This window comes from Anguilla rostrata, chromosome 12, assembly GCF_018555375.3.
Source record: "Anguilla rostrata isolate EN2019 chromosome 12, ASM1855537v3, whole genome shotgun sequence".
In the NCBI taxonomy this organism is placed as follows: domain Eukaryota; kingdom Metazoa; phylum Chordata; class Actinopteri; order Anguilliformes; family Anguillidae; genus Anguilla; species Anguilla rostrata.
Window position 1 is genome coordinate 14761787 of NC_057944.1, and position 13470 is coordinate 14775256.

Below are 13470 nucleotides of genomic sequence, written 5' to 3' on the forward strand. Positions count from 1 at the left end.
TTTGAGAGAGAGAGAATTTGAATTTGAGAGATTTACAACAGGAAAAATACACACACACACAGACACAGACACACACACACACACTTGTGATCTGGGGTCTGTACAGGCCACCGGTGTAGACTGAAGTCACTGTCATGTTTGTGGTGCCAGCTTGAGATGATGTGTTTTGTGACAGGGCGCATTATCCTGCTGTGGCAATAAAGAGATGCACATGGTCAGCAACAATGCTTAGGTATGCTGTGGCATTCAAATGATGCTCAGTTGGTATTAATGGCCTAATGTGTGCCAAAAAAACATTCCCCACACGACCACCAGCCTGCACCATGGGCACAAGGCAGGATGGATCCATGGATTTAATGCTGTTTACACCAAATTCTGGCCATACCATTTTACCAGATTTAACAGCCCAGGACACATTCAAGTTTTGGTGATCACAGGAGTAGAACCTGATGTGGTCTTCTGCTGCTGTAGCCCACCTGCTTCAAGCTCCAATTTGTTGTGTATTCAAAGATGGCCTTCTACACACCATTGTTGTAAACATTTGCTATTTGAGCATTTGTTCCCTTTCTGTTTGCTTGAACAAGTCTGCCCATTATCCATTGATCTCTCTCATATCAAGATATTTCCAGCCACAGAACTGCCAGACACTGGATTTTATTATTATTTGTTTGTTAATTTCACCATTCCCTGTAAACTAGAGACTTTAGTGCATGAAAATCCCAGGAGGGCAACTGTTTCTGAGATGCTGGAACCACCATGTCCTGGTTCCACCTGTTTGAAGGAGCAGGCTATTTGCATTAACGAGCCAAATGCTGGGAGAAACAAAGTTCAACAATGTATGCAGATTCTGGAATGCCCTGGGATCATGATTCTCGTTCTTGTCAGTTGATGTAGACATGTTTTACAGCCCCTGCTAACAGTATTGCCCAGCATTCCTTACTCCATTACGGTAACATCAGTGACCACAGGCGCTCATCAAAGACAGGTGCTCATCAACCCACCAACTGCCTGTTGATTTTTTTGAAACTTAATGCACTTGTTACAGTTTCTACAGATTGATATAATAAATTAATGTTTAAAGTAAAGATTTCTTCCACTGTTCTCGGTTTTCTGTGATTTTCAACAACTTTTCCATGACTGCTCCACAGCTTCAGTCAATATTTTCTTTGACAAACACAAAAGCCTTAGTGATTAATAATATGTAGTATTTTCCCATAAGTTTCCCATGTCCCAGAAATTATAATTTCACTGGTCTCCTGAAAAAATGTGTGCATGTCCCCAGACCCCCCTACAGGGTTGCAGTTTCTCAGGGTTTATGCATTTTTATCCCCAGCATTCAAACTAAAGTTACACCCTTGGGCAGGGCATTTCTCCTCAAGCTTTCTTAACCAACAACTTCACCGAATATCACTGCTTCTGGAATGTGTCATACACTTTTAAAACAGACTCTCAAAACACAACACATACCGTGCACACCTTCAAGTCTAGTTAAGGACACACATATTTTGTGTTAGTTTCAACGCAGTCTGTGTTAAAAGTCTCCCTCTGCAACACATCAATTGTATATTTGTAGCACAAAGTAGTAACTTTGACACCAAATGTGTTGAAATTGACAGAAGCAGAAAAAACATATTAGATATTAACACATTTTTTGAGAGTGGCGTCACTGAAGTTTCCAATTTTTGAACCTAACAAATTAATTTCATTGCTATTTGCCCATCTTAGCTCATCTTTAGCCGTTGCTCACTATGCAAATTAAGTGATTCACATGCATAATAGCTGACGCTAGCTAACGCCTGTGAAGCACACATTGGCTTACACAAGACATTTGGAGTCAACCTGCACTCTTCACGGACGGAGATTTTTACATTTCTGTTCAGAGCTTTAGAGAAGAAGACAAACAAAAAAAAAATACACACAGACTCAAGATTACTTATATTAGGCCTGTGTTTGCTAACTAAAGAGGTGCGATGGTGAGGGTAGATTCTCCACACATCTGTGCAGGTAAAGCAGCAATTTAAACTTTTTTATTTGCATACGAAGTTGTGGTCTACATACATGTGTAAAGATAGACATGATATTTGTGTTGTTATGTAACAAAAATTAATATAGAAATACTTAATTCCAAAATCTTAAGGGTTCCCAAGCAAATTCTCTCATTATCTTTCACTGAGGCCAATAAAACAATGCTGCCTTTTAAAATAGCCTCATTAATATTGCTTTGTTAATGCCATTCAGTACATTTGAATATGTCTCCATCTCTGTCGTAACTGACGGGAACAGATTTTTAAAAATAAGCAACTTAGATCTACCAGCAAATATTGTATAAAAATACTGTTTTTAAATATGATATTTTCTTTTAGGTCAAATTTCAAAAGTAATAACATATAGGAAATATGAATATGCATTCACTTTTTATATTACCTATTAGATTGCCTTAGATTTTCAATATGATTGTTTCTCTAAAGTAATCTAAAACGAGAGAGTTCTTACCAGTGACTTGGAATGTGAATATTAAAACGGTTAGTCTACTGCATAGGTGAGAAACATTTCAATGATTTAGAGGTCATTTTACTGTTTGTCATGGGCATTGGATCGTGATCAGATAAAGTTGTGTCCCTCCTGATTATAGATATTAACATGAGTGGAGAGCCTGTAGAACCCACAGATGCCCCCAATGAACAGGCGGGTAAGGATGTCCTTAGGCAATCCCTGCATTAGACAGAAGAAATTCTATCTCATTACTAAATAGCTACAGTATACTACACCTCAATTTGTGAAGAAGTTTATGTTCATGTGAAAAATTATATTTCTTTTGTGCTCTTTGCAATTATAATTAGTAATAATTATAAATACCAACATGACATTTTCTGAAAGATTTACTTTTGCCTCAAAAATGATTTTACCACTTTGAATATTAATTGTATTTATGCTATATTTATCATGCTGATGATTGTATATGCTTTTGTCACTGCATGTTAACATGTTCATAGAAAGATTAACTTTTGCCTAAAATGTTTTAAACTTTTACCCAGGGTAGTTTTCTTTGTTTCATGTTTCAAATGAACATACAGCATTACTTCTGTTGCAAAATATATTTATATAGCCTATGGTAGTCTCTTAATGATGGAAACAATTATAAATAAGTTATAACTTATAATTTATACAGTACATTACAGCTCTATATTCATTCAAAACCACATGGCAAAATCACAGAACAGAAATGTATGTACAATAATGGTTAATGTCGTCAAACACAAAAAAAAAAAAAATTCTGCAAATCCACCCTATAGCTAATGGTCCAGCTGCAGCTACAGTGATACAAAGGACCCTATGTGAAGTGTGCAAGGTGTACAAAGCTGTCAAAAAATTTACCGGAACATATCACAGCTGAGCAACATATAACAAACATATCACAAAAAGAAGCATATTGCAGCTTTCACTGTGCATAGATAGCAGAGCTATGCAGAAAATGTACAAGAGGGCCACTAAAAGGTGATATCTCCCCTGAGAGCAATAACAAGAGTGCGATTTGTTCCCTGGGTTTGATATGTGGGTCTTATCCAATCAAACCAATTATATGGCAATGCCCATGGTTTGGGACCCCAGACAGATTGGCTCCCGTTAGAAAGCTTTCTTTCTCACATATATTGAGATTTGTTATGGAACATTACATTGTAGATGTTAAGTCCTATCTTGGTGTAAAAGCTTTTGTGAATTGATTTCTGAGAGAGTAGTATCTTATGATCAGCCTCTCACTGATGAAGAGAAAAAGATGCATTCAATCTATACTTTCATAACTGAGGAGAGAACCAGGTCAAGTGGAAGTGGATGTAGCTGAGCATGAGGCCAGATGTAGATTCATATATAGATAGATATATATAGTTGCTCAGTGTCAGTGTCACTCCCACGTTCGTCTTATCTCTGGTCCTGTCAGTGAACGGGGCACCTGGGGGCCTGTAAACATTCTCCCACAATGGCCTGCACGGGTTACTATGGATACAAAGCTCTGCCATTTGCATGGGTGGCTAATTTGCATATTGGAACTTGGGATCCAGAGCAGGATGATTTCCATATGATAGGACAGCAGCACTGTGTACCTATCTTAAATTCAAATGAGGGTGATTGCTAAAGCACGAGAGGCTAACCTACATACCTGACAACACTGTAGGGGTTGTAGAGGTGAAGAGAAAGAGAGAAAGGGAGAGAGAGAGATTACATAAATATAAATATTCAACATCAGCACAAGTGGATGCAATGAGAAAAATTATCACAAATACCAAAGCAAGCTGAAAACTTTATTATTTATGAAAAAAGTTAGTACAACACCTGTGCTACATAGAACCGGAACTTGTTCGGATATGAAAAGTGCACTAATATACAAACATTCCTTATGTTCATGTAAAACCAGAATGTTTGCCAGTATAAATAAAATGTGTGATCACCTCATCGTTGAATTGAAGAGCTGACACCATAACTGGCATGAGGAGTGTGCTCTCTGCTTGTTAAAATCTGTATTCCATCAACATGAGCGTGTAAGTCCAACAGCTCCGTCCGTGAAGTGATTTATTCCATAAACTTTATTTCATGAATTTTCAGTGAACACATCGGTATGTCAGTTTCTTACTGCAACTGAAAGATTGGTTTGGTTTCAGCTGCAGTAAGAACACTTGCACTTGGTTGTTGCTGCATGCTACTGTAATGGTGTGCTTCATATGCTTAAAATCACTTCTGTTTTCTCTATGTGTTTTCATACAGAAAGTGAATAATATTGTAGTTGCTGCTCACTGAACATTTTAGGTATGGTGTAAATATTTGTATGTGATGTTTTCACAGTATCAGTACAGTACTGAGTCTGTTGAACAGTGAACTGTGTGCTGTAGTTTTCTGCACTCAGTGATATGTTTGTTTTGTTTCAGATGAGCGAAATGGGCTTGATTTTGCCAGACAGGTAAGCACAGAGAGCTAATGTGGTCCCGGCTGTATTAGACTCAAAATATGACCTCAGTTGTGTTAGACTGGAAATGTGACCACAGTGTATAAACGATAATGTACTTTGGGATTTTACATGATACTCAGAAAAGAAAAGATCCACGGCTGCTAATCACCCAAAACAAATGGGTGATTGGGTGATCTAAATGATATTTAGAAAAATCCATGGGCACTAGTCACACAACACAACAGGTTCAATTCAGGGTAGATTAAAAAGCATATTATTTAGTATTCAGGCATGCTAGTTTTGCCTTTTAAAGAATATATGAATCATGAGCATGAATAACAGGAGTACATCTAATGTCTATTTCATTTTTATACACATCTTCAATCTTCATCCATTTATGTTTTATAATATGTGTGTACCTGTATATGCATATAATGGCACATAAATTTACATAAATGCATATGCATGAATCCATGCACACATGCATGCACAGATGCTTGGAGACACACTGTTGATTGTGTTGCGTTTGTCAGTTGGTCATGTTCTGTTCAGATAATATCAGGGAGTTACATCACACACTGGTTCTGAGAGGTTTAATCTCACAGATACTAATGCTCTCTGCCTCCGGTAATGAACAGCTCAGCAAGCGCTATTCAGAGCTTTGAGGGAATTTACATGCAATTGCCCAAGGGAGAGGAGGTGTGTGTTTTTTTGAGTGTGTGTATGGGTGAGGTGGGGTTAGGGGGGTGCCAGTGTTCCAGTTCTGCATAAACATCATAGGAGCCAAGCTCAGGGGCACATCACAGGACAGTCAGACCAGAACCAGAGAACAAAAGAAATATACACTTACCATAATTATTGTTATTTGAGCTTACATTGTCTGGTGTTTGTACAACACATTTCTTAGCACTCATAAATATTTAACATGAGTTTTAATATTTTTCAGTTTCACAAGATATCTTCTCTCCACAAAAGTTATACTTTTTTAAATTTATGTTTGTAAACATAAAGATATAAAGTAACTGGGTGCTTAGAAGAGAGGCAGGAGCATTGGGTGAAAGAGCATGGTGCTTATAAAGAAGTCGAGTGAAATAAATGTTCTTGTTTGTTTTTTAGATAAAGACAGAGGATCTCAACACCTCCTCACCAGCACACAAGACATGTTTCCTTACTCAAGAATCTCCCAAGCCCAACGAGCACCTGACAGTGGTATGATCCTCTTGCTAACGCTAACTCTCCCAGTCACTGAAAAACTCCCTGTAACGTTTCCTGAATGTCCATGGCTCCATTTTCCATGGTACAGTATGACATCAGCAGACAACATTCTCCTTGCTGGGTGGTCCTAGTGTTACTCTGTCAGGAGACGCAGGGAATTTGAAAACGTATTGATTACAATTTATTTTTAGTCAAAGTATGAGATGCATGTATGAGGGCAGTTATATTGACATGTATGGGGCAGTTTTCCCCTAATATAGTGCCCTGTTCCACAGGACTTACCCCCACTGCACCCCCTTCAGCAGCTGGTGCTGGTGCCAGGGTCTCACCTCCCCTCTTCCTCACCCTTCCTCCTCTCTCAGACCCAGAATGGGCACCAAGGTAAACAGCCACCAACCGATTATACAGATCTGATTCAAATTTGAATATAAGAAATATAAACAGTTACAATTACCTTATAAAATCACAGAATAACTGCAAACACATACAGTATAGAGGAAATAACTTCTCTATACTGTTATTATAAATGATATATAAATTATTATTTATATATTCATATAAATAATAATTTGTTTATATTAATACATCAGTCCAGACAGGTGCAGGCTCTACAGAAGGAGAAGCTGTTTAATTAGTAACTTCTCACCCTCTTTCTCTTGTATTTAATGATAACTGTCATGAATTTGGTGATAAGCAGCTTGTATTTGGTGATAATATGGCTGTGTTTGGTGACAACCGGCCTGTACTTGGTGATAATACGGCTGTGTTTGGTGATAAGTGGTCTGTATTTGGTGGTAATATGATTGTGTTTTGTGATAAGTGGCCTGTATTTGGTGATAATATGACTGTATTTGGTAATAATAAGGCTGTATTTGGTAATAATATGATTGTGTTTGGTAATAATAATATGATTGTGTTTGGTGATAAGTGGCCTGTGTGTGGTAATAATATGACTGTGTTTGGTAATAATAAGGCTGTATTTGGTAATAATATGATTGTGTTTGGTAATAATAATATGATTGTGTTTGGTGATAGGTGGCCTGTATTTGGTAATAATATGATAGTGTTTGGTGATAAGTGGCCTGTGTTTGGTAATAATAAAGCTGTTTGGTGATAAGTAGCCTGTATTGGGTAATAGTACAGCTGTGTTTGGTGATAAGTGGCCTGTGTTTGATAATAATAAGGCTGTATTTGGTAACAATATGACTGTGTTTGATAATAATAAGGCTGTATTTGGTAGTAATATGATTATATTTGGTGATAAGTGGCCTGTATTTGGTAATAATATGATTATATTTGGTGATAAGTAGCCTGTATTTGGTAATAATAAGGCTGTTTGGTGATAAGTAGCCTGTATTGGGTAATAATATGATTGTGTTTGGTGATAAGTGGCCTGTGTTTGGTAATAATACGGCTGTGTTTGGTGATAACGCTCTGCTCTCTTCCCACACAGCTCTGCTATCCCTGCCCTCACAGTCCCAGTCAGGCCTGCTTCAGCACCAACCTGGCTTGGCCCTCACCCCCCAGGTACAAACCCCAGGCATCCATAACTGGAGCATAACGTCATGGTACAGCAATTAAATAAACTATAATTTTCTACAATTTCACATTCAAAAGATAGTTTCTGAAGTTTTGCAAACAGTGGTGTACTCAAACTCAGAGGTGTAGCCATCAGCTTTACATATCACCTAAGAGCTAATATGTTTTGAGGTTCACTGTCAGTAAGGGTCCTTGGAATAGTCTGAACGCTGAACCCGCTGATCCCCCAATCCCCATATGGCACCAATGCCTGAGATCACCATGTTTTGGGAGGAGACTGCCTTTTATTCACTGATATGTACGTTTCTGTCACTGAATGCAGTCAGCGAGTCGCACGGGTTCGGCAGCGGCTCCCCTGGAAGGCCACCTGGGCATGGCCCACCTGCAGGCCCCCAAACACCTGGGCATGGCCCACCTGCAGGCCCCCAAACACCTGGGCACTGCCCAGCAGGACGAAGCCACCGACCTGGAGGAGCTGGAGCACTTTGCCAAGGCTTTCAAACAAAGACGCATCAAACTGGGCTTCACTCAGGTATCGCCTCTGCCCTGGCACTTGCCCAGTGAGGTAGATGCAGGTGACCCCCCCTTTCAGGTGCACTCAGATACCACCCCTGTTTATGACCCACTCCCCTATACATGATAAGTATCAACACTGAGCCACAAAGTAAATGCATTTTTAAGTTGTTTAAACTTAGTGCAAAGTCATATAATGTGACTGAGCGATTTCAGGGGCAGAGAATAGATTTGTTTGCTTTGAATGCTGGACATTACAATTCTTCTCTCTCAGTAACTTTATGTTTCACACACCACAGCATGTACTGTATTTTCACAACAAGTTTATTTATCATCTCAGTACAAATGTCAAACCATGTATAGGTGGCTGTTATGGGCTAGTAAAATCGTCCTTTTTAGGGGTATTAGTATTCCATTCCATTTCTATTGTTTAAAATTGAAAATTGCTGTTCAAACAGACAGCAATTTATTTAAAGTCACTGTCTCCATGCAATGTGAGATTCTCCAAACTAGAAAGAGGGGAGGTAAAATACTTTCTGGGTTCTGTGAAAAATATTCAATGGAAACCATTTCAATGAAATATATAATGGTGTTTGTGAGACATTTTTATTGCTGTCAAGTTGGTTAGGTTATGACAAAATATTTTAAATTTTTTTTTAACTTTTTGTAAAAGGTATTTTGTTCTATTTGTACAAGCAAAGGAGAGCAATTTGATAAATCACCATTTCCTTGAATTACTAATTGGTGCCCCTGTTTGTTTCCTCAAAATTAGTAATTCATACCCTGACATTATACTGAATCAGTTCCCTCAGATTATACAGTAAATAATTCTTCCAAATTACACATTTCTATGCTTGTCATCATCCATTTAATGTTATCAGCACTTCACAAGAAAACACTAAATGCCTTTTACCGGCTCTGCATGCATGGAATTCTGCACAATACAGATGAGTTGCCACCATAGCCAGAAAGACAGAAATGGAAATCATTTTAAGAGAACATCAAAGTTTAAATGAAGGAATTCATTATTCATTTGAGGCCACAAATGAATCATTTGATTATTGATTTGAGGGCATTGATTATAAACTTCTGGGAACAAATTAATTTCCGGGCATGAATGACTAATTTGATAAAATACTAATTAGTTAGGAGGATACAGATTACTGATTCAAGCTTTTATCAAGCTTTTCTCCCCTGACCCCTGGGGGCTCCATGTATTTGAAATTATTTTAGTTAATCTCTACATGTGTTCATAGATGAAAAACTGAAATATATTGTGACAAATTTAAGTGATGACTCGGGGGCTGGTCCAGTTTCGTGAGCTTTTCTGGGGTCCCCTGGCAGGGAGACGTGGGCCTGGCCATAGGGAAGCTGTATGGGAACGACTTCAGCCAAACCACCATCTCCCGCTTCGAAGCCCTCAACCTCAGCTTCAAAAACATGTGCAAACTCAAGCCACTGCTGGAAAAATGGCTCAGTGATGCAGGTAAATAAATGCACGCACAGCGTGTTTCAGATTACAGTCTTTTCTCAGGCTTTTTCAAAGGTCACACGGCTGGACTTGAACTGCTGACGGCTCACAATGAACATGTGGATAGTGCCCTACGTACAGGCTAGGCTGGGAGACACCCCCATAATAAGTTCTAGATGATTAGACAATGGTTATAGCAAGATACAAATAAAGGTGCAAAAAACTTGTGCAAAATATTAGTGGCATTTTGGGAACCACACACTCAAAATAAAGATAAGAAAAGAAAAAAACCATATGACATTTAAAGCTAAGTTATATTGACAATACAAACAATGCTTTTTGCTGTTGCTTGATCAGGTATAGTCCAAATGAATATGTATGTTTCTAGTGTGGTGGATGAATACTATTGCTTCAGAACCAGGGCATGGTGCCGGTTTGGTCATATAGAAAGTATACATTCAGATTCAGGTCAGGTGTCAGTATGCTTTTGCATTTTAATCTATTTAAAATAAAAACGTAATAAAAAAATAACAGGACTCAATGCAATATATCTACATGCAAATGCCATGTATAACAGTGAATGAAGCAGATGCCCCTTTTTTGCTCATCCAGGAAAAAAGATTCTCTGAAATCAATAAACATACAAAAATATACATTCTCATTAGCTTGATGTGTTTGGGCCTCTACTTGAACTGCTTGATTATTTTTAGAAACATTCTATAACGAAATTAGGATGTTTAATTGAAAGTTCCCCTCTACACCCCCACTGCCGTCACCAGAAAACTCCCCCTCAGACAGCAAGTCCAGTAATGAAACCATGCCCCTGCTCATCGAATGCTTCGGGAGAAAGAGGAAGAAAAGAACGAGCATTGAAACCAACATTAAACTAACATTGGAGAAACACTTTGTGAATGTAAGTGAAAGGCAAACTCTCACTGCTATAATTTTAGGGTAAAATGCATTTTTTTTGGGTTTGTTTTTCATAGAATTGTTTGTCAATATTGTGACAGTAAAATACACTGAATCAAAGCCACACTTTAGTTCTTGAAGGTTGAGGTTGTTCTAGTCACTATAACCATCTGAATAAGCTGAATAAGCTAATTTTAATTCAGTTGAGTCTTGTGCTGCCATTTACTTGTATGATCCAATCAGAAAAGGTTATTCTGCATAGCAAAGCACTGTGGTTTGTTCAGATCCCCCAGGGTGCTCCAGCAGTGTTCCGCAGGTCTTTGTGTTGTGTGTGTTGATTGGAACCCAGACCCGAGTTTGTGCTGTCTGTGTTGCCCAGAACCCAAAGCCCTGCTCAGAGGAGATTGTCATAATCTCAGATCAACTGGCCATGAAGAAGGAGGTGGTCAGGGTCTGGTTCTGTAACCGGCGACAGAAACAAAAGCGGATCTGCAGCCTGTCGCCTATGAAATCCCCCAACTACAGCTCTCAGCTGGTGAGGCCTCTCACATTCCCCAACACTGGCACTGTCCCCACGTCTTACCCCATCGCACAATCTTTCCCTCTGTCTCCACCTTTTTCCCTCTCTCTGCATTTTATCCATCTCTTTCAAGTGTCTGTTGTATAATGTAATTCAAATCCGTGCAGTATTTGGACCATCGATTTGGACAGGTTCAGAGTGATGTTTTTCTACTTCCTGTGACAGGCTCCTACTTCCAGGTCATTCTGTCCTCTCAATGAAAGTGGAGGTGAGTCCAGTGAAATTATGCTAACAATAACATTGTAACTGAAAACATATGAAAAGTCCTGTCTTGGTATTTTAAATGAAAGTGTGTGCTGGTTAATTTAAAGTTACAATATTTAATTTAACTCATAAATATGCTATTTATAATAGATTTCCCTGCACTCTGATAGGACAGAATTTCATTGGTATTTCAAAACAGAACTGAGATTTTTTAATCAAATGAAAAAATCTTTTGAAACACTCTGAAGCTGATGTACCCAAGCCCTTAAATTGGTGGCTTGCTTCGTTATGCTGTATTAAAATGCAATTCACTATAAGGCTTCTCCAAATCAATCCAGCTCTATATGGACTCTATTACCACTGCAATAAAAATAAATAACATATGCGTTTAATAAAATATGGCGAGTTTTTTCCTGTAAATGCTGATTGACATGGAGGTGATTTTGTAAAAAGAGAAGACTGAAGCCACGGTGATTTTCTTTAAGACTGATACTGAGATGATTGTGTATAACTGAAGAATGACACTGAGGTGATTCTACTTATGTAAATCCTGACACTCGGTGGATTTTGTTTAATTGAACTTTTGTTGGAATGGGCACTGATGCTGGGGTGGTTTCTTTTTAAGCGACGATTTACACGGTGATTTCACTTAACTGAAGACTGATGCTAAGATGTTTCACTAATGCTGACAATAGGATGACTTTGTTCTCCAGTATCGTCTGGCTCCTCCTCCAGTAGTCCCAGCCGTGGGCCGTCCCCCGGCGCTGTCCCCTCTGGCATTAACACTCTGACTGCGCAGGGCAGCAGCCAGTCCCTTAACACTACAGGGTGAGTGAAACACAGCTACATCCAAAAACACTGACACCCGTTCAGTAACTACAACCTAAGATTTGGGCAGAGAGTTGTATCACAGAAACAGACAGGAAACAAACCATTACAAAAAGCAATTTCTCTTGGGATTTAAAAAAAAGTTATTTTTATTTAATTGAACTTACACCACAATGATAAAAGGTCAGTTTAAACTAAAAAACAATGAATGTAGCTATTCATTGACGTTATTACCACCGGTTGAGGACTAACAGAAATTTTACGCCATTTTCAGATCCTGGTATCGAGCATGGAACCACTTGTCCTATCTCCATTGAGAGCGCCATGTACAGAAACACATGCGGAAAACCTGCCAAACGTGCTAAAACTAGCCAAACAAACACTGAAACCGACCACACACAACCATGCTAAACCAGAGGAAAGACTCTCAAGACCAGTAGCCCTGGGAAACAGCCATTTTGTGAAACCTTACTCTGGTATAATTACAATAATTCAGAGAAAGTTGGAATTGATGTAAATATATGAACGGTTTTTATTTTTTTAGACAAATGAAATAACTTCAAACCATCCTTTCCACTTGTTCTTGTGTAAATTTGACTGCAGCAAGTAACAGAGGATTGAAATCAAGAAGCATTTTGTGTGCTGGAGATTGTGATTCGTCTATCCTTATGAGGCTATGTGGGTACACTGGGAAAGACTCGCACTTAATTCAGGCTGTTTACAGCATCAATCATTTTAAAAACCGAAACCATGATTGCATCGTGAATCTTGACTCATGGTGTAAAATGCTAAACCTATGAAGGTGTACATAATCACTGTTTAGAATTTTACTGCAAATTATACCACATTCCACAGTTAGGCCTAATAATGGAGTCACTTTCTTTATATTTGTATTTTTCTACCATTTTTTATGTATCTCTAAGAATAAAGTGACAAATAAAATGTGATAAAAAAAAACTATTAGAAAAAGTATCGAGTATGTTTTGTTTCCATGCATATCTGAGATTTATATCAGAATTATCTGACAAAAATACCAAAGGCTGCAGGTAATATATTATGGCATGCATTATTGATGTAACACGTTAACTCCACAGTCTGCGAAAGTATTCCATAAAGCAATCAAGGCAAGTGTTAATTTGAGGGAATAATGTGTAATGTGTGAATCATGTGTTTATATTGTGCCAAAACCGTTTTTCTTTTTTTGAACATAGACTGAGTGTCGCAGCTAGCCTACATTATTTGCACCAGAGCATTTTGTATTAAAATCACATA

General features: G+C 38.3%; 1 protein-coding gene across 1 annotated transcript; it reads left to right on the forward strand.

Moving 5' to 3' along the window:
• Positions 1-1824: 1824 nt before the first annotated feature.
• On the forward strand, positions 1825-13127 carry LOC135236700 (POU domain, class 2, transcription factor 3-like). Its single transcript, XM_064303192.1, has 13 exons — positions 1825-2004; positions 2633-2689; positions 4920-4951; positions 6056-6148; positions 6430-6535; positions 7608-7681; positions 8016-8225; positions 9551-9692; positions 10457-10590; positions 10966-11121; positions 11332-11374; positions 12084-12198; positions 12473-13127. The coding sequence occupies exons 1-13, from the start codon at positions 1971-1973 to the stop codon at positions 12513-12515; spliced, it is 1239 nt and encodes a 412-aa protein (XP_064159262.1). The 5' UTR covers positions 1825-1970; the 3' UTR covers positions 12516-13127.
• Positions 13128-13470: the final 343 nt, after the last annotated feature.